This window comes from Pyrgilauda ruficollis, unplaced genomic scaffold (assembly GCF_017590135.1).
Source record: "Pyrgilauda ruficollis isolate IOZ18807 unplaced genomic scaffold, ASM1759013v1 scaffold56, whole genome shotgun sequence".
NCBI classification, from domain to species: Eukaryota; Metazoa; Chordata; class Aves; order Passeriformes; family Passeridae; genus Pyrgilauda; species Pyrgilauda ruficollis.
The window spans coordinates 4529654-4551409 of record NW_024527266.1 but is presented as its reverse complement, the minus strand read 5'-3'; the positions used below and the strand labels follow the sequence as shown (position 1 = coordinate 4551409).

At 48.8% G+C, this 21756-nt stretch overlaps 1 protein-coding gene across 3 annotated transcripts; it reads right to left on the bottom strand.

Moving 5' to 3' along the window:
- Positions 1–1266: 1266 nt before the first annotated feature.
- L3MBTL2 (L3MBTL histone methyl-lysine binding protein 2) lies at positions 1267–20198 on the bottom strand. Of its 3 annotated transcripts, none has more exons than XM_041481699.1 (17): positions 19558–20198; positions 17881–18148; positions 17532–17665; positions 16701–16824; positions 15668–15747; positions 14252–14369; positions 13788–13922; positions 13025–13113; positions 11217–11448; positions 10405–10484; positions 9721–9825; positions 7789–7936; positions 6887–6969; positions 5002–5236; positions 4186–4251; positions 3135–3257; positions 1267–2328 (listed from the first exon to the last, which is right to left on the bottom strand). In XM_041481699.1, the coding sequence occupies exons 1-17, from the start codon at positions 19576–19578 to the stop codon at positions 2219–2221; spliced, it is 2151 nt and encodes a 716-aa protein (XP_041337633.1). In that variant the 5' UTR covers positions 19579–20198; the 3' UTR covers positions 1267–2218. The 3 variants fall into 3 exon arrangements, with proteins under 3 accessions (XP_041337633.1, XP_041337634.1, XP_041337635.1); XM_041481700.1 differs by having other exon boundaries at positions 16710–16824; XM_041481701.1 differs by lacking the exon at positions 4186–4251.
- Positions 20199–21756: the final 1558 nt, after the last annotated feature.

Sequence of the window (21756 nt, the reverse complement as noted above, 5' to 3'; positions counted from 1 at the left end):
AAGGGGTTTTCCTCTGGGAAGGTGATGCAGCCAACAGCCTGGCCAAGGTGCCTTTACACCAAAGCACACAGAATGGGCAACAAACCAAAGGAGGGGCTGGATGCCACCACGCTGCTGGAAAGTTACGACCTTGTTGCCATACTGAAACCTGGTGGGACAAATTGTGTGACTATCAATGGCTATGAGCTGTTCAGAAGAGACAGAAAGGAGGGAGAGGTGGAGGGGTTGCCCTCTCTATCAAGAGGTGCATGGAGTGTGAAGAGCTGTCTCTGAAGAACAGCCATGAGCAGGTTGAAAGACTGAGGGTAAAAATCAGACACTGAGGCAACAAAAGGAACCTTGCAGCCAGGCTCTGCTACAGCTGCCTGACCAAGGGGAGCCCACTGACAAAGCCTTCTTGCCCCAGTTACAGGAGGCATCGTGCTCACACCCTCCAGTCCTGCTGGGGGACTTCAGCCACCTTGACATCTACTGGGAAAGTACCAAGGTAAACTGCAGGCAATCCAGGAGACTCCTGCAATGCATGGAAGATAACTTCTTAAGCCAGGTGGACTTCTGTAAAGCTTTTGACACAGTCCCCCACAACTACTCCCTCCAAAGTGGGAGTCCATGGGTGGACTGTTTGGTGGATTAGGAATTGTTATGATGGTTGCCTGCAGAGGGTAGTGGTCAACAGCTGAGAGTCCCAGTGGGCATCAGTGACCAGTGGTGTCCCTCAGGGGTCTGTATTGGGACATATGTTTTTTAATGTCTTCATTACTGACACAGACAAAAGGATCAGGTGCACCCTCAGCAAGCTTGCAGATAACACCAAGCTGATTGGTGCTCTTCACTCACCTGAAGGATGGGATGCCACCATAGAGATCTGAACAGACTCAAATGTGGGCACATGGGAATCTCATGAGGCTTAACAAGACCCAGTGCAAGGTGCTGCACCTGGGTTGGGGCAAACCTGGTATCAACACAAGCTGGGGGATGAAGGGATCAATAGCAGTCCTGCCATCCACCTTGGGGATACAGGTGGATGGAGGCTGGACATGACCCAGCAATGTGCACTCACAGCACAGAAAGCCAATCAGCCATCAAGAGATGAGTGAAAGCACCAAAAGCAGCATGGCCAGCAGAGTGAGGGAGGGGATTCTCCCCCTCAGCTCCAGTGAGACCCCACCTGCAGTGCTGCATCCAGCTCTGGGGTCCTGCACAAAAAAGGACACAGACCTGTTGGAGCAAGTCCAGAGGAGGCCACCAAAATGATTAAAAGGATGAAGCACCTCTCCTATGAGGAAATGCTGATAGAATTGGGATTGTTCACTCTGGAAAAGAGAAGGCTTCAAGGTAACCTAATTGCAGTCCCCTGATACCTGAAGGGAACATACAGGCAAGATCAGACAAGACCATTTACAAGAGCATGTAGTAAGAGCACAAGGAGGAATGGGTTCAAACTGAGTAACAGTAGTTTCAGATTATGCATTAGGAAAAAATTCTTTACTGTGAGGGTGGTGAGGCACTGGAACAGGTTGCCCAGGAAGGTTGTGGATTCTTCATCCCTGGTTCAAGGCCAGGCTGGATGGGCTCTGGGCAACCTGGTCTAGTGGAAGGTGTCCTTGCCCATAGCAGGGGTATTGAAACTAGATGAGGATCTTGAGATCTTTAGGTCCTCTTCCAACCCAAACCATTCTGTGATTCTATGAAAAAAGGTCTCACTTCTTCAGCAGGCATCATCATCTCTTTTGTTTCTTCATCTCTTTCCACTCTTCCTATCCTGATTTTCTTGGGGTTCGCAGCACTTAGATCAGAGAGCACAGCACCAAAGTCCTACAGGGGCAGCTCCTTTCCTGATATGTCCTGCACTTGTCACGTTGGACAGCAGCTTGTCACTTCCAGCCAAAGCTAAGAACCCTCTTGTGCTCTGGCAGCCTCTTTCCCTATTTCAAGCTCCTGATCCAAAAGGTGCCTTTAAAATCAGGCATGCACAACTACAGCAGCCATCCTGGTCATGCTCCGCAGCACACCTGCAGTCTTTCTGCTGTTTCCTAGGGCTTAATATTACAAGTCTGGGGGAAATTTTCTTGCACACCAGGAAAGCAGAGTTGCAATGCCACAGGGTGGTCTGCTTTAAAAAAGGAAGGCCCTTTTGGTCCTCTGTTTCCCTTTGCCAAGACCTTCCCTAAAGAGCCACAAGGTGAAGCTGCTGTGGGCAGCTGCGGAATGCTCCAGATCAGTCTGTGTCCTCCTGCTTTATGCTGCTGATGGGAACAGGAAGCTCTGTCTCTCCAAATTCTGCATCTGAAGGGTCAATGGTTTCTTCTTTCACCTGCACAGCAATGACTAGAAAGAGAGAGGGAAAAATAAGTAAATAAAATCAACCCACGTTGACTAGCATTACCTGCAGCATCTCCAAACCAGCTCTGTCTATGCAGGTACTCAAAATTCCCCAGGCCCTGGGGCCAGCCCACTTCCTGAGGATACCCTCACCACAGGCAGCCCTGTCATGTCAATGCAAATTTATCCACAGTCACAGAAGCAATCAGGATGGGACTAAACCCTGGCAGCATTCAGCTGCTGGCTCCCAAGAACAACTCCGAAGGGATGACATCCAAAGCTGATGTCATCCCTTTTCAATCTGCCTGAGTTCACACAGGGGATCTTAAATGAACAGGAGGGACCTTCATGACTCTCCAATCCCCATGTGCACAAGGCACCTCACCCACCCTCCTTCCCCCCTACCCACTAGGGTTGACAGGTGACCCAGTGCTCTTCTGCTCACCACAGCATGAGAGGCTGTATTCACATGCTGCAACAGCCCTTATGGGGACTGGGATGTGACAGCCACCCCTGACATATCCACTTCATCTTTCCTCCCTGACCTCACACAACCAGGCCCTCAGCAGGCATTAGCAGCATTGAGATTTTGAGCAGTACTGGTCCCACCAAACTTTCTCAGGAGGCAAACATTTCCAGGGAAAGCAAGCAAATGCTTTCTTCTACTCTCTGGAGTGTCTCTGGAGGAGTACGGAAGGACATTTCACATGTGGCTGCCTTTTCCTGCCTGGGAGCGCCCATGACTTATTGGTCAAGAGGGTGTATGGGGAGAGGTGGATGTGGCTGCAGGGTAGAATAAGTAATTCCCTTACTCTCATCAGGTGCTGGCTCTGGCAAAGCCTGGCTGGCAGCTTTTGCTTCTCGTTTTGAATTTGTGGCAGAAGGCTTCTTGACAGTCTGCTTGACACTGCGGGCTTTGGCAGGTAACTTTTTTCCTTAACAAAGAGATAACAGAATATGAGCAAAAGTGTATTTCTTTTCCCCTGGAAAATCAGCAACCCTGCTCCTCTGAGAAACCACAGGCCAGGGACCAGCACAACTGAACAGAAAGCTACATGGTCATTAGCTGCCAACTGGTTATGCAACAGAAAAGGCCTACTGGAGAAAAATTCTATAGTCATCATCTCAAAATATGCTCCTTCATCTTCTCCTTCATTAAAGGCAAGACACTTCAGCATGTGTTTAACTTCCAAGGAGCAGGTCCTCTTGGAATCAGTGTGGAGTCAGCTTTGCTTACCTGTCTGAGCCTAGTCCTAGGCAATGAGCATATTTGCTGCAAGGTGCAGACATCGTAACGGTAATGTTCTGGTTTTTAGCTGACCTTTTCATTTAGGTTGAAAATCTTTACATTCTTTGGATGTTCTTTCCCCTCCACCCCCCAAGAAGGAATTTCTTGTCTGTCTACATGATTTGCCACAGCTACTGCAACAATGACAACAACAATAACAAGATGAAACAATTAAAGTATTTCTACTGGCGTCTTCAGCCATCTTAAGGCTTTCTTTCCCTCAGCACAAAGCAGGGTTGCTCTCCAGCTACCCTCCAGCTGCAGCAAACATCTCCCTCCAGCCATGGACACAGCAGTGAAAGCAGCACAACCTCACACCTGGAAGCAAGTGCCATATATACCTCAGCCAACAGAAAACAGACTGCAAAACAGATCCTTCCCGCACACAGCTCTCTGCTCTTTAGGAAACAGGGCAGGTAAGAAGGGTGAAGCTGTGTTGGTAAACCCACAGCTGACTGAGGGCACCCACAGCAAGACAAGGCCTCTCTCTCCTGCTCTGATGGGACATGGATGTGTTCCTCTAACTGGGCCCAGCCTGCGAGCGAGCGGGAGGGCACTAATCAAACATCACTCACTCTTCTTTCCATAGGGTTTCTTCCTCTTCTTGGGCACCTCCTTGGCCTTCGCTGGAGTTGTGGGCTCTGTCATGGAGACGAGAGGGAAACGAAAGCCAAGTCCCATAACCAGTAGGTAACTGGGATGAAGTGACATAAGCGAGAAACAGATATACCCGTCCCCCCAAGCCAAAGCCCTCTTCCCAAGACAACCAGCTGAGGGGAAAGCAAGGCTCTGGTGCAGTTGCTGTCTGTGCTTCCAGGTGAGGGCCCAGAGCGGCAGGCTGGGGCAGCACAGGGGAGAGAGGCCCAGTACAGACTTGGTAGGGGCAGTAAAGAAACAAGATTTGTAGTTTGAAACAAGAAGGAAAACATCTGCAAAGGTGAGGCAGTGGCCTCCCTGTGACAAGGGAAGGAACAAACTCTTGAGAGGATACTCTTACCTTTTACAGACAAAGAGTTGATGAGAAAAGGGAGCATGGGGTGAGCTCCTGCTGCTATCTGGCTAAGGTTATAGCTATGATTAATAAAAGGGAGCTGTGCAGGGATAGGACCACCTGGAACTCTAGCCAACTTCTTCAGGAGCAATTAATTCTCTGCTGGTGTGGATGTACAGAGCCAATCTCAAAACTCAGGCTGTTTTCTCCCCATCAAGGCTCCTCCCTCTGCCAGCTGCTAGAATGTGGCAACAGAGGAAGATTTATGGTAGCCAGTGCAACTCAAGGAGGCCATTTGCTTCTCCCTACAAGGCCCAAAAATCAAAGGAGCCACTCAAAGAGGAGGAGGAAGGAAATCTTTATCTCTAACATTAGAAACTACAGTAAAATCTTCACTCACCTGGAACCACTGGTGGTTGAAGCTGGTAGCCTGTCAGTTCACACCATCCCACAGGATAAATGTCTGGAGACTCGCAGTCCACCCACTGGTCATACTCGTTGTCCCAGCCATCAAAATGGATGCTAAGGAGACGCTGGACTACACGCTTCACCGTGGCCACGCAGATGAGCCGGGGTTCCATCAGGTCCACTGCCTCCACCTTCATGCCTGCCTTGAAGCCATGGTTGGGACAGTCCTGGGTGCATAAAAATTAAAAAATTAAAAAAGAAAAGCCAAGGCCATTGCACTCAGCCCAAACCCGTATCTGGCCAACACCACTCTCACACAGGCTGGCCTCTAGCCTAAAGCAAGCAGACAACAAGCCCGTAGATACAAAACCAGATCTAAGGCCAGTTGTGTCCTCAGTAAATTTCAGCCCAGCCTTTAGAAGCAAGATCCTGATGTGGGGGGAGCAGCAGTTCAGGAACACAATCAATTACCTGACATACCCCTGGGAAAACAGAAAGACCAGCACAGGCCCAGGTGCTGCAGTTTTGTTGATGTAAAGCAGCTCCCACCCTCCACCCAACATGCCAGCCACACATCCACAGACAATGAGCAATGCAGAGCCCACCAGGAGCCTGCAGCTCACAGAAACACTAGAGAATCACAGGTGACACTCACAGGGACCCACAAAAGGCAGGACACTGATGTCCCAACTAGGAGAGTACATACTCCTGGGCCTTTGAGCTCTACTTAAAGTGCCGCCAGCAAACTGCAGCCCACTAGACACTGCATATATTGCGTGTACTGCCTATTGTCTGTCCTGACTTCAGGAAGACTTTTGACACTGTCTGCCATAAGAACCTCATAGAGAAGATGATTGAACTATACAGGCTGGGTGCAGATGCAGCAAGCTAGACTGAAAACTGGCTGAGTGACTGGGCCAAGAGGATGGTTATTACTGGCATGAAGTCTAGTTGGAGGCTAGTAAATAGCAGTGTACCCCAGGGCTCAATACTGGATCCACTCCTATTGAACATCTTTATTAATTATCCAGATGACATGTCAGAGTATCATGTCAAACCAAGCAAGCTTGCCTGTAGTAGAAAACTAGGAGGAGAGACAATATACTAGATGGTTGTGCTGCCCTCCAGAGGCACCTTGACAAGCTGGAATCCCGTATCTGCGAAGGAAGAACCCCAGGCACAAGCTAGGGGCAGACTGACTGGAAAGCAGTGTGGCAGAAAAGGGACTGGGAATCCCAGTGGACATGAAGCTGAACATGGGCCAAGGATGTGCCCTTGGGATAAAGAAGGCTAATGGTAAGCTGTTCTCAGCAGATCAGTGGAAATGATCCTTCCCCTCTGCTTGGCACTGACAAGGCCACAACTGAATTGTTCCTTGGTAAAAGGGAGACAGTGGAGAGAGTGCAGCAAAGGGCCAGGAAAATGATGAGGGAACTGGAGCATCTTTTGTATGAGGAAGGGCTGATGGAGTTAGGACTGTTCATCCTGGAGGAGAAAAGGCTGAGGGGTATCTTATTTTTGTGTATAAATGCCTAAAACAAGGGTGCAAAGATGGAGCCAGATTCCTCTCAGTAGCTCCCAGTGCCTGGATCAGAGTTAACAAGCACCAACTGAAACACAGGAGTTTCCCTGTGAACATCAGGAGACAAGTTCTCCCATGAGAGTCAACGGGCACCACAGGTTGCCCACATGGTTGCGCAGTCTCCATCCATCTGGACATGGTCCTGAGCAATGGGCTAGAGGTGACCCTGCTGTAGCAGGGGTGCTGGACAAGAAGTCACTTCCATCTCTGTGATCTTGTGACAGCCAGAGCTATTGCACTCCTCCTTGCTTACTCCAAGCATTCCTACACATCGTTTCTTCCTGGCAGCACTCACTGTGTTGAAGAGCCGTGATGGAGCAGGTCTTGATTTGGTCTCTTCCAGGTAACGTTCCCAGCTGAATGTCTTTGCTTCATGCCCTGCAGAACGAAGTAACAGTAAGAGGTAAAAAGGCAGTCACTGGGTAGACCAGCTGGGACAAAATGTAGAGTAGGCAGGAAGGAAGCATAGCAACTGGTTGCAGAGCAGGTCAATGAACCTGCATGTACAGCCTGATCTTGGACATGAACATAGTGCATGGATTCCATGGGAGCCCAGCACCCCTCTCTGCAGGCAAATACAGAAAAAAGCAAGCTGTATCTCTGAACATCTGTGTCATCCATAGACCCAGACCACTGAGAAAGAGGAGGACCAGCAGCAAGTAGGAAGTAGTATGTTCAAAACACACCACTTAGACCAATCTTTCTTTCTCCCAGCAGCAGGAACATCAAATAAAGATGGAACAGCACTGCACAGAAATTCAGAGCAGGCCTTTTTGGGTATGGCTAGATGAGGCAGCAAAAACACTCCTAGGGTGATTGTCTCTTAGGAATTTGAAGAAATACTCCTGTCAGATCTATTCATAGAGAAAAGAATAGAGATGACTGTGGACACTTAAGTACCGATTCCTGCAGCAATGGTTCTACTTATCCCTTCCCACCCTCCTTCTCCTTTAAGAGCTTTTATTCTGTTCAGTTTGGGGATCATACACCTTTGCCACTGATCTGCCAGGAGCTAACCAAGACTTAGTATACGGGCAAAGCTTAAATAGCCTGGCTCTCTGAACTAGCAGTCTCCATGAAAAACAAACAGATTGGGACCTTGTTTTGATTTATCTGAACCTGACCCCTCTCAGAAACACACCCCCCATCAAATTCTGCATGCAGGTTTGTACCACAGGGCAAGAGTCCAAATCTCACCTTTTGGAGGGGTCAGTTCGATGTTGTTCCTCTTACAGAAGTTGGCAGGGAAGATGGCATGTGAGGAGGCGTGATAGCAGAACCAGTCAGAGCCATCATCAGACGTTGCTCCATCAATGCTGATCATGAGATACCCATCCAAGAGAACCTAAGATGGGAGTAAAGGCGTTAAGTGTAGAGCTCTACTTGCTCTAAAACCTCTCCTTCTCGCAAAAGATTCTTTCAACAGTCCCCACATATCAATCACAATTGCCATTAGATAGTAAAATCCAATGTTATATGCCCCAAGCATAATATGTTATCTCCTAATATGTTAGTCAACACAAACTAATCCCCAAAGCAGCAAGTTCTGCAGGACTGGGACCAACACCAAGAGCCTTGTGAAAGGACTATGTGAAAAGCCTTAAATGGTCAGGTGTTCCAGTTCAAATTTATTTTATTGATTCCTTGTTAAGTGGTTCATTCCGTTGTACCCCCATGCTCCCCACCAAGTTAGTTTACCCCTGGGTTTTACCCTCCCTCAAAGCTGTCCCTCATGCCATTCCCCGCCCCTTATTCCAACTCTTTCCCTGCCTGTCAAGGCAACCGAGTCCCTTTTGCTCCTCAACCTTCTCTGTCACTTTAACCTCAGGCCAATCCCTGACTGCACCTTCCTTTTGGAATTCCCCTCCTCCTCGAAGCCCCATGTGACCCACCCTCTCCAACCTCCTACCCCATTTGGCCCCAGACACTTGATGTAAACCCTTTACTCCTCCCCTGAGGATTCTCTATTGATTAGATGTTTGTATCCATCCCCTGATTTGTATCTGTACAAAATCCCTTGTGCAGGAGTGTGCAGGGGTCTTTGTTTCTGATCCCTCTTCTTGCAATAAACCCTTCCTTGTGGAGCCTCAAGACAGAGAGCCACCTCCTTTCTCGTCAGCCTGGTCCCTGTCGTGGCTTGTGTCTGGCACTGTAGAGCAAGTGGCCTTTAGGTTCCGCCCCTGGTAAATCCCCATACCAGGGCAGTTCTCCACTGCTGGCATGGTGCTGGAGTTCTAAGAGCTAGCCTGGGCTCCAGTAATATGGCACTCAGGAGCTCTGTTCTCCCCCAGAAACACTTCATTAGCAGCCCAAAAGCCCTCCCCAGCAGCCAGATCATGAATTTGTTACTGGGTAGAAGGGAAGGAGCACCATCCTTGGATTTGCTACTTCATACAGCAACAAGACTTGTCCCATTCTGTCACTCACTGGTAATTACCAAAGGTGAAAGGCATGCCTGTCCCAAACTCTTCCATTTCCAAATTGTGGCTGAAGGGGACATTTTACAGACACAAACTGCTCTCGTAGCATGCCACTGCCAAACTCCAGGTGTCAAAGTCCTCAGCCTGGGTTCTGTGAGGGCAAAGAGCTTCTTAAGGAAGCAGGAAAAGCCCAGATGAATGCTATACTTTCAACATTCAAACCTTTGCTGAGGAAACCGGGGCAAGGAATTTACTTCTCAACACTAGCACAAGAGTAGAGCTTACTACCACCTCATCAAGAGAGATGTCCATCCTCATGCCATTCCCAACATGAAGTCACCTCACCACTCTTCCTTTCTTTCCATAGGGGCCTCTCTATGCACTCTCAGAACTGGAGAACAAATCTTCCCTACTGCATGCCCATGGGTGGAAAGAGCGTGGTTGCCAGTCACACACACTGGGCACTAGCTTGCAGACCAAGCATGCTGATCTTCATGCTGTCTGTTTAAGTACACATGGATAACAGCTTGTCAGACCTCTGAGGTAACCCCCCAGTTCCCTCCACCCATCACCTGTCCATCTCTCCTGACAGCCCTCTCTGCTCTCCCATGCAAAGTCCTACCTGGTCTTATTAATTTGAAAAGATCTGAGGAGAAGCTGCATTATCCCAAGCAAACATAGCAGACCCCCTTAGGCTCATTGAACTTACCTTGCAAACAGTGGCCACGCAGATGTTGCCCAGATTCAGGGGGTCAATGGCTTCCAGTTTCATGCCTCGCTCAAACCATCCACCTTCAGAATAGACAGCTCGTACCTAAGGGAGACTCTGGTATACCATGTGCTGCCAGGGCTATGGGACAGTCCCATCCTGACACCCAGCACAGCAAGTGCAAATAGGACTAGAACTTCTTCACTTGGCTCAGCTTGGGAGGGGAAAGCAAAAATATTACAAGAAATACAAAGAGGCAGCCAAACCAACACTATGTTTGTGTCAGCAACCTCTTGCCATGGCTCTGGTCAGTCAGAGACCCAAGTCCAACTGCTGCTCTACAACAAAGCAAGCTTCCTTCTCATCTCAGTCCTTACCAGCATGACACAGCTCCTTGTTGGAACTGGCCTCTTCCATGCAATCCTCTTCCCTCTCCAACTCAAAGCTTCCTTGCTCGCCCTTTGATTGAATGCCTCAATCTGTCACTGTCCTTTGATTCTTTCAGCTTTCTAGTCTGACCTGCTCCTTCTTTACAACAGCCTCGACACCCTGAAGACCTTACTGCCCTTAGGTATAAGAAAGACCACCCTCAACAACCCACACAGCAGCATGTGTGCCCAGGCAAGGAAGTGCTATCACTGCTTCCTTCTTTGTGACCCCCACAGAAAGACAGACTTGTCCTACCTTCTTGAACAGATAGGGCACAGCATCACAGTAAATCTTCCTGAAAGTAGGATGGTTTGCCATGTCATTACGTTTTTCTTCTGTGAGGAATGGAAGAAACACAGAGAGGTAAAAAAACCTGCAGCAACTGCAGTAAGAAAACAGACTGGTTATTAATTTTCCTGTGAGAGCTTAGCTGTTATAAACCCCCTCAATATGAGACCATTTATTAAAAAGAACAGGTCAGTCCCTCTACACTTCTTATAAAATGGGCTGTGATGAAGGACTTGCTCAAAAGCAGATGGCTCAGCTTCCTGAGAACTACTGATAACACATGCAGCTATAATCACCAGGAAGAGGCAGCAAGGAATAGAGACACAAGCAAAAGGATCAGCAGAGCTCAAGTCTTGCTTTTTTCTTTGTCTTTTTTCTTTGTCTTTTACTTTGCCAGAGTAAGCCGATCATCAATTCCGCTTGGTAAAGTCCAAAAACACACAACCTGATGGCATTCAGTGTTACAGAAGTCAGCATGAATTTCCTCAAAAAAGACTACAAACATCTGTCATGTTGCAAAGTCTGCATTCTCACACTAAGGGGACAGACTGCCTGCTTCAGGTGAGAAACCCTACAGTCCCCCGTTGTGACCTGTGATTACAGGGCTTTTATCTATCCAGATAAAAAAACCAGCAGACACAAAACTAAGCAGACTTCACCTCTTAGGTCTTGAGGCAACTGCCTCACTCCCAGCATGTCAAGACTGGTGGCAACAGCAGAGTGCAGGCAGCTCCCAGCAAATCAGAAGATGGCTGCAGTGGTTGATGGCTGATCCTTACCAGTCTTCTTTATGTCATGGCCGACTCTCCGTGACCAGCCCACAGGATGGATGAGGGGACTCCACATGTGGCACCAGAAGTCATCATCACTGTCACCGTCCTCATAGAGGAGTCTCAGTCTGCCCCCAATCACTGTGTCCACCACTGCCATACGTGTCTGGGACACATGGTTCTTATCCACCACCTCGACCCGCATGCCCTGCCGGAACGGGTACTTCATGCTCTCTGCCATCTGGTAACAAACAGCAGAGGAGGTGAGATCAACCAGAGCTCTCCAAACACTTCAGAGAACAGCCTTCCCCACAGACATGCACCCTGGCACTGCCCAAAGCTGACTAGGAAGGGATGCAAAGGATTGGGTTCTTTGGGGGCACAGGTAGCTCCAGCCCCAGACATGACAGTGTGGTTGGGCACACACACCCTGGGTTTCCCTTTTGTCATGTGGCCTCATGAGAGCTGCCCCGCTCCAGCCCAGCAGCAACACCCAGCAACCACCTTGTGTGAATGCTCCCAGTGAGAAGTTCTGTTCACAAGGAACTGAGCAAGGAACTGTGTGTGCTTTTATCAGTCATGAAAGAGATCACAAGGGTTTTGAGGCTGCAATTAGTTAGAGGTGTAGCTTCCCAAAGTACAACAGGATTTTCAGTTGGCTTCAAAAGAGGTCAGGTTCTTTTTTTCACCTTTTTATTCTGATCAGAGGTTGAACTACATGATGATCTATCTCCCAACTCCACATCCAAAGCCAGTTGCTCTGCAGACTGACCCAAAGGCACAGTGGAGTCACTGGTTGCTTTCTGACTTTTTTTTGAGACCTTCAGTTTGCTCATGCAGCCTTGTCCTACTCATCCACAGATGTCCAGTGGTGTTTATAGAACCCCTGACATTTTGGAACTGTGATCCCAAGATGCCATGCAGCAACCAGGAAACACAAAATAGATACCCAAACCAGACTACACCTGAATCCAGAAAACTTTTAAGGTAAGGTCTTCCCCTTACACTTGCTGTTTATTAGGTGGGAGTGGAGATGCTAAGGGAGAAAGACAAAAACAATGTCTGTTTTCCTCCACCACTTCCCTTTCAGCTACAAGCTGGGGCCCAGGAACAAGCAGTTACAAACACCCTCTTCACTTTCTGAGAAGTAACATGGGAAGCACTAACTACACCCAGATCTCCATCTCAGTGTCACCACTTGCACACCAAAAAAAACCTATCACCTGCCTTCCTGCCTGCAGCCTCTGTGACTGTCTTCCTTATCTGCCATTTCCAAAGCTCCTAGCCACAGGAGACCCCCTTCCCTCCAACAAGGTCTAATTTCAGTGCAGGCTGCACAAAAACAATCATGAGAGCTATAGAGATGCCAAGGAAGCCTGTGCCCTTCTCTCTCCCTGCAGGCTGCTTTTCTACCAACACTGAAGGGAAAGTTTTTTGACTCTCAGAGCTATTCCCTGGCACTGAAACAGGGCAGGGAAAGGCCAGGTTGGAACTGCACTGGCCTCTTCCTTCAGCAAAATGCCAAACCTCATCCCCAGTATTTCCCAGCAGACCATGTGACAACATCTTTTAAAGCCTGCCTATGACCCAAAGCAGAAACTGTTGTGCTGAGAGCATGGAGGCTGTGCCATCCATTACCCACAGCATCATGACAGGTATCTTAGGAGGAGGTGGAAGCACTCACTGCCCCTGCCCTGCCCTGCCCAGGTTTCAAGGCACACAAAAGTTGCACAGATCAGAACCAGAAGAGACATGCTGAGCATGTCTTGACTTCAGCTTCATTTCCCCCATGCAAAATGACAGCCTCCCATGGTTACCTTTATGTGGAAATCCACTGGGATGGTCCTAGCTCCCACCAGTTTTTTCATGAGGTAACTTCTCCAGTCAGTGTACTTGGCATGGATAGCTGCATATGAGCAGGGAAAATGTTCATCTTTATGACCAAAATAATTACAGCACCACACCTTTCATCTCTCTCTGACAGCCCATTAGCACTAAAAGGCCTTCTTCACACTCAGATTCTGTACTCTGTTTTGCCAGCTTGCCCCCACATCTGGCTGAAGGGATCACCATTACAGAATGAACTGGGCCAAGCAGACACTCAACTCCACTGACCTAGATGAGGAAGGGGTAATACAGCAAAACACAGAAGCCATTCCAAGCAAATCTCAGCTTGCCAGAATTCCACTAAATTGGCATTCCTCTCTGAACTGCTAGCTGTGCAGGGACTGGAGTCACTGCACTTAACAGAGATGATGCCCAGGATATAGGACCAAAAGGTTCCCCCAAAGTTCAAGTCCAGCCACCATGTGGATTAGAAGGAGGAAAAACCACCTGCATTAGCCCCCACAGGTCTGATGTCAGCTCTGCATGCAGCATCCCCAGGTCAATAATATGGAGATGCAGAGGGAGCAATCCAAGCAGTCTCCAGCTTCCCAAACTCAAACTGCTGCTTGTAACTCAAAGCACAAATTGAGCTGTGGTCTACATGCAGTAGGAACACCTGTCCCTCTGTGCTAGGCATAAACCAAAGCTTCTCCATGCCCAGGTATATGCTGACCCCTCTTTCCCCACACTCACTTTGTGGTGGTACTAGGATTTTGCTGTTGATGGCACACCAGCCAATGGGGTGAATATCCACTGTGCCCAAATTGCACCAGAAGTCATGGCTAGCGTCATTCTCAAAGCCCTCATATCGCAGAAGGGCCCTGTATCCTGCCAGGACAGAGCAGACAAACAAAGGCATTAGAGGCCAAGAATTTGGCACCACAGGCTTAGTACCCACAGCATGGCCTTCAGCACCCTGCATAGGTTACAGGAGCTTCTCCAGCAACTATTCCTGCAAATTGATCAGCAACCAGAAGAGGAACCACATGCTGGTTTCCTTTCACTCCTGCACCATCGTATTTCCTGCTCCAAAATCTCTCAGCAGTTGAAGAGCTCCAAAGGGCTGCTGTTTTGCTTGACCAGCTACCCTCAACTCTCTAAAGCTTCCCTAAGAGCTTAGCTGTGCCCAGCTATCAAAGATTACTGAGGAGACTTACCTACAATCTGGATGACAGATGCAATCCAGTAGACACGACTGGGGAGCACAGCATCACTGTTCAGCACTTCCACTTTCATACCTTTCACCACATCATCCCACTGATCGAAGAGTGGCACCTGAAAGATTGAGGCAGCCATGGAGGCAGGGAGAGGGATATGGAAATCAGAGCAGGGTTTAGGCCCTTCTAGCTTTCAGAGACATGTCTTAGGCAGCTACACCTTCACCTTAGATGCAGGCTTGCATGCCTTACCCCTCCTAGAATTGCCAACATCTTGAAATACAGTTGAACTGTCCCAGACATCTCACTGTGATGTTCACTGAGGATCCCAAAAGGCAGAATACCATATAGCAATACTTAACTGTTTCACTGCCAGATGTCCTATTATTCCAAAGCAGCTGCTGCCATTCCTCTATGGCATAAAGATACCTAACAATGAGGTACCTAACAATGAGGATACCTGTCTGCCTGACCTATCCTCAAGAAAAAGGAAACGTTGTCAGTATTATCAGACCACAACTCAAAAGGAATATAACAAGTCTTATAAAAATTGGACATGTTGGAGGTGCAGCTACTGCCAGGCTCACATAAATTGAATTCCTCTCTGCACATCACCCTGGGCTGTACTCAGCCATACAAACTGCAAAATTAGCTTCCCACTGTCATCCCCAGTCAGAACAAATTCTGTTCCCAGTCAGCACTAAGCCATCACTAATGATGCCTGGAAAATAGACTAGATCTTCCCAGCAATGTTAGAGTCAATGTAAAAGCAAATCTTTACTTGAAAACTTTCAGGTACACAATATGGCAAAAAACACATTTGGTATAGTAATTCTGCAATTTTTGTAAGATTAGTCGATTAATACACTTATCATATACTGTCCAGTTAAAATGTTAGTTGGTTAGGTAATAATTTCTGGGGTTCTGACCCACTGGAAGCAGTCCAGAGGTTTTGTTTGCCCCACTTTTATTAAGTCTCATTCAGATTCTGGTTGGAAGACAGAATGTCCTTGTAGTTGGTTCTATTCTTGGAATAAGACTGAATGTGTTTATATGGTTAGCTTATTGTTCCTACACGTAAGGAAGAAAAACAGGAAAAATACTAGAAGCTACAGCCATGCTTTAACAATCTACAAAACTACAAATATATGAAAAACATAAAAAGTTAAAAATCACAGGCATCACTAGCAGCAGTGTTTCTACAAAATCCCCATCTGCTTCCTTCCCCCAAAACTCCTGGACCCTTTGTGAGACTCCCATTCTCAGCTGCCAGAAAACCCAACTTCTTTCCTTGCATCACCTGGTCTCAATAACCCCCGCTGGGCCTCTGCTCACCACCTGCCAGAGGAGCACAGAGGGGCCCATGCACATGACATGCCCTGCGTGCCCTGCCATGCACAGCAAAGTAGAACTCACGTGTTTGAAGCAACTGACAGGAGCTGCCTTGTAGCCGTGCTCCTGCAGGTACTTTCCCCAGTCAAAGCCCAGGACGAGTGCTGCAAGCAGACATGAGAGCAGAAAATCAGATGAGATCGCAGAACAGGCACAGAAATCAGTTACCTCTGGACTACAGCCTGCAGCCTCCAGGCACCAGGATAGAACACACAGGGATTATGCATTCCACTGCATTTTCTCTGGTGGGAAACTAGACCCTATGTGAGTGCATGGTCACTAACCCCCACAAGAGGCAAAATATATTATTAATCAATATTTTCTGTCACTTGCTTGTGGGGGAGCAATAAAAAGAAAGAAAGAAAGAGCAATAACAGGGGTCAAGTCCAGCCCAGGGCTAAAGCATTCCAGGGAGAGTGCATTCTTTCAGGGTTAAACCACTTCACATTTTGCCTCTCAGCAACAACACTGCAGGGTCATATCAGGAGCACTTGCTTTCCCAGAGGGTGCCGGGAACATCAGAGATACTAATTTGAGAGATCAATCCCACAGTCACTCCTGGTTGCAAGCTACAGCTCTGCTCAGGGACCTCTCCCTGCTGCTGCCATGCCCCAGCACTCCCCTTTTCCCTAACACAGTAAGTTGCTTCTCCTTCAGCTGCAGTGACTGGTTATTGCTCAAAGTGATCAGTGGATGTCTCGGGGCAAATATAACTCCGCATGAGCAGTGGGGCAGCAAACGGCTGGGGGAAGCAGGACACCTTCAAGTCACCTTTGCCAGCAGAAATCAGCACCTCATGGAACTGGGATTACAGAGCTTACACCCCAGGTCAAGTCATACAAGGAGTGAGGATGAGGCTACAATAGTGGATGGGCAGGAAGAGGAAATAAGACATGCCCTGTGTTCTGCCAGCTTGTGTCAGAGCAATCCACACACATGGTACAAGGCAGTGTACCAGAGAGGAGGAGGAGGAGGACTGCCGAGCTTACAGCCCTCAAGGTGTCCCCATTTCTGTGACTCCAGCAGCTGCACCTCCTCACACCTCACCTACACTCACCATCCTGACCTGTCAGTGTCCCATCTGCCAGCTGTCCCGTGCCCTGTGAATGGAGGAAGGCCCCGATCTTGGCTGACCAGGATGCCTTGTGCAGAACTTTAGCTTTCTTTGTTGGTGGTTTCCCCTACAAAAGAAGGAACATTAGAAACATTAATGACACAGGAGACTAAGCCACCCGCTGCAAGTCGGTATTCATCTCTTCCCTGGGACAATTTTCAGGCTACTACAATATTTATTAACGCTCACAGGAACACGAAACAGCAGGCAAAATACCAGTGTCTCCTTTCTCAGCTGTTAGGGAGCACCACCTTTAAGCTGTCATGCCTTCTCTGGGGACTTCAGGAAGGAAGAACAAGCCACTGGGAATGTCAGTCTAATATTTAATTAGAGAGCAACCACCTACATACAGGCACATCCTACACCATCCCCAGGAAATCTCACAGAATTATAGACTCTTCCTGAAGAGCTGAAAGTCTGCCTTCCTAAAGTTCAGGAGCATGACTTTACTCCTTAGCTCATCTGTATTCCTCAAGACTGCAAATTCCACCAATGCATGACCACTGCAACTGGAGCCGCTGCCTCCAGTCTTGACATCCCCAATTAGTTCACTTACCTTGGTGACCATCAAATCTCCTGTTGTGTTCCCTCTGCTACAGCTGTCTATTCCCTGGCTTAAGAAATTATCCCCCATGCATTCCAGGAGTTTCCTGGTTTACCTACAGCTTGCCATGCTACTTTTTGCAGGTATAGGGGTGGTTGAAGTCCCCCAGCATGACAAGAGCCTGTGAGCACGATGGAGCCTGAGAGCCAGCTGGAAAGGTTTTAACGCACCTGCAGTCTGGCCAGGATGCTGGCCTTTTTGGAATTTGAGGAGTAGCTTCTGGAGCAGGAGACACTGCAGAAACGTTTGGTCTTGGAGAAGAAAGCCTCCCTGGTGCCCACAATCCCACACATTTCGCACACAGCTGCAAGAAGGAAGGCCAAAAATGTGAGGATTTAGCAGAGTCAATTCACTACAGAATTGACAGAGCTGAGACCAGCTAACCATCATTATACAGAGCAGATCCCCCACACAGCCCAGAAAAAGCAGTGTGAATCCAAAGCTGCTCCCAAAGCATCCCCAAGGTGCAGCCACACACCCTTCACTGCCCCTGAGCATTTCAGGCAGCACAGGCAGTACCTGGCTCGGAGCCACTGTCCTCTGTGAGCCGGCCTGTGGATGGCTGGTGCACCGGAGAGGTCGAGAGCTCTCCAGCTTCCCGCTCTGCCACCTCATCATCGCTGGATTCCTCCAGACAGGAGCTGCTGTCACTGCCCATGCTGCTGTTGTAGCACGTGAGGCTGTCGTAACCACCAAAGATGTCCAGTTCATCATCCTCCTCATCGTCATCACCTTCCTCCTCCACTCGCTCCAAAGATGAAGTTTTGTGGCAGAAGGCAGACACCAGCTAGAAAAAGAGCTAGTTTGCTTTAAAACAGACATTTTACACCCCACTGCACAATAAACCTGCCTTTGCTGCCGGGGGAGGGAGTGGCCTCAGGGTGGGCAAGGAGTCCACATAACAACCCCAAAGGCAGGACTCTGAATGCCTTCCCCCAGACAGGTCCCTTTACTGGTATTCCACATGCTGCATTCTGCTTCCCAAGAGGAAAGTGCCACAGGGCTGTTGCTAGATAGAAAACAGCCTGAGGAACTTCGAAAAATACAGGGCAAAGCACTGCCTTGCTGATGGAGGACAGCTGAGACTGTGTCCTTCCAGGCAGTGTTCCTCCCAACACAGTTCCACAGCACAGCAGCACAGACACCGTCACAGTAAAGCCAGCACAGGCTTCCAGAAGGGAGCACAGCCTGCACGTTCCTGCCACCACAGCTCACAGGACCAGCACAGCCCAGAAATCAGCAGGGCCAACTCAGTCCTGGAGACAGCTCATGTCCTCTGGAAACTGCACAGTCCACAGCTGACCTCGGTTCAGAAACTACACCAGCAGGATGGCAGAACGTCTGCTATAGGTTTTTGCCTAAACCCAGACGCCTCCACAGCTAAACATCTTCACTGGCTCTTTGTACTTGCTGTTACAGCAGGAGAGCTGCAAGGCAGAGACTGAAGAAAGAGCACAGAAAAACAGTGTGTCTCAGACTAGAAGAATCTTGAGCCAGGCTCGAAATAAGCATAAAAGAAGCAGGGAAAATATGTTAGCAACTCATGAAGGAGCAGCAAGAACTCAGCATCAGCACGGGAAGTGATGGAACAGAAAGGCAGATTCAAACAGCTACACGAGGCTGGAGGATACCATAGTTCCTCCAAGTGGGCACCAACAGAAGATCAGCAGCAAGCCCATCACCTTCCAGTGCTAAATTCCCTCTGATCCCTGGCTCCTAGCTATCATTACAGACACGTGCACAGGAAGACCAGACCTCACTCACTGCTGTCTCCCCGCATTCTCCCCGGCTTTCACACAAAACAGACCCAAGGTTCCCAGGTTACTCCCTGAATAGAGAGTTGCTCTCCTGAGGATCCAGGCCCTCAGACAGCATTCCTGACGTCTGAAAGGCCTGAACTCCTCTAAAAAAGAACTATTTGCATCGCCTTCTAGTCGCTGTGTGGGTGCATTTTACACCAGCTCGTAGGACGTGAGCACCATTGCATCGCTACTCTTCCACAACAGGTGAGTGAAACTTACGGACACCATACAAGTCCCCAGGGCTGCCAAGCAGGGGCAGCATCACCCGGAGCCTCCTCGGGAAGCTGAGGGGGACGCAGAGGCCCATCCCACCGGGATCAGACGGACCCACCGCAGCCCGGGCCCCGGAGGATCTCCTCTCCTCTCCCGTCCCCTCCCGTCCCGTCCCGCTCACCTCTGCCCGCTCCCGCTCCATCGCTGCCGGGACGCCGCCAGCCCGCCTCACGCGCGTGGAGAGCGTCCCCCGCGAGCTGTGCGTCTGATTGGCGAGAGCAGCGGAAAGCACAGCAAATCAGCGAGGAGTTTGTTCCCGCGGCGCTGCCCGCGGGGCACGACGGGAGCTGTAGTTCTTTTCCCGCAGCAATGGCGCCTCGCGGCGGTCCCGCCCAGGAACAGGCCGGGCGCTGTTGCCGTGTCCCCGGCTCCGTTTCTGCTTCTGGTTTGGGATTAGCCCGCTCGGTCCTAGAATGGCTTGGATTGGACGGCACCCTAAAGATCATCCATTTCGAACCCCCTGCGGAGGACAGGGTCATTTTCCACTAAAGCAGGTTGCCCAGAGTCCAATCCAGCCTGGCCTTGAACATTCCTGGGATGGGACGTGCACAGTTTCTCTGAGCGGCCTGTGCCAGTGCCTCGCCACCCTCACAGTAAAGAATTTCTTCCTGTGTCTAACCTCAATCTGCCCTCCTTCAGTGTAAAACCACTACCCCGTGTTCTGTCACTGCCTGCTCACATGAAAAGTCCATCTTCCTCCTTTTTACAATCCCCCTCCAGGTACTGGAAGGCTGCAGTGGGACTCTCCAGAGCCTTCTCTTCTCCAGGCTGAACAACCCCAGCTCTATCAGCCTGCCAAGAAGCCTATGTAAAGGTAAGCCCCTGGAGGCAGTTCTATTTCCCACCCTTTTATTTTGTTGTCACTGTGTTGACGTTGTAGGAGAAAGAAAAAAAAAAAAAGTAAAGAAAAAAGGGCTGTACTGATCATTCCTAGTCTGTATGGGCTTTGTAGTGAGCGCTGAACAAATAATGTGTGAAGCACCTGTACAGTCTTAGCTGCAGGTGGAAGTAAAGCAGCATGAAAAAGGTTCATTCCAAAGGCTCACCTTATACACGGATTGCTCTTCCAGACAATCCAAGGGCTCTAACATGAGGCTACAGCCTGTTGATATAAACACAAAGGAGTGTCACTATCCATATGAAACACACTGAGAATCCAGGGTAGTGGTCACAGCCTAATTACAGAGGGACAGTGTCGGGGAGCTGGCAAAGCCAGTCTGCAACTTGATCAGCAAATTTCCATAGCATCAGGGATCCTCCACTTTCAGGTTTTCTAAACAGTCCTCCAGCAATGTTAAAAATAGAAAATGGCTTTAAAATAATATAGCTAATAATGAAATAAATCATAATGACTGTTGTTCCCTTGTAAATACTGCTAGACATTGCACGGCATGGCAGACAGCAAAGCTGTTTCCAGAAAAGACACAATCCAAAATTAAAGGCTCATTAAGTCTTTCTACTGCAATAATCTTCCATGGAACACATTGTGAGCTGTAACTGGTGTGCATCCCCTGCTCCCTTCCCAGAGTGGCACAAGCAGCACTGCTGCCTTGGGTCACACACAGGCTGGCTCAAGGCTTCTTGAAGGCTTCAGTAGAAACAAGTCCTGTGTTGACACAGAACAAGCTTAAAAGGCAGTCCCCACACCACAGCTGTTCATTTTTCATTGCAGTTCTAAATAAGCCTTTTCAATAAAAAGTAGTATTTAAATAAATTCATTCTAATGTCAATCAATTCAGCTTGATTGAGGAATACTTCTGTTCTTTTCAATAATAAAGACTCTGTTATGTAACAATAATCATAATAGTTCTGTAAAGCCAACTCCTTTCTTCAGGGAGAGAACAGCACTGACAATCTCAGGTAACTAAAACCCAAAACTTAGATTGAACTGCACTTTTCCCATCTCCTTCCCTACTGCTGTTCTGGGCTTGCTCTTGGATTTAACCTAATCTGCAATAAAAATTTTAGAGGGATCAGTATCGAAGGGCTGCTGTCAGGTGCAATGACAGACGGAGCCCTGGCTGCAGTGGGAGGGATTGTTGCTGCAGGACAGGGGGCCAGGCTGCTTCCTCAGGCACTCAGCTCCAAGGTGTGCAGCTCCTGTGCTGCAGCATCTGCTCTGTCCCTCATTACCACAACTTCTTTGAGGAGCCTTGTCTCACTGGCTCTTTGTGCTTGTCCTGGGACTGTCCTCTCACCCATGCTCTGGGATGCAGAGCTCATGTTCCAGGTCCACAGGCTTCATAAATTCATCTGCTGCTTCTCCACAGCCTCCTTTTTCAGTTTTCTACTCTGTTATTTCCAAGAGCTCATGAGAATC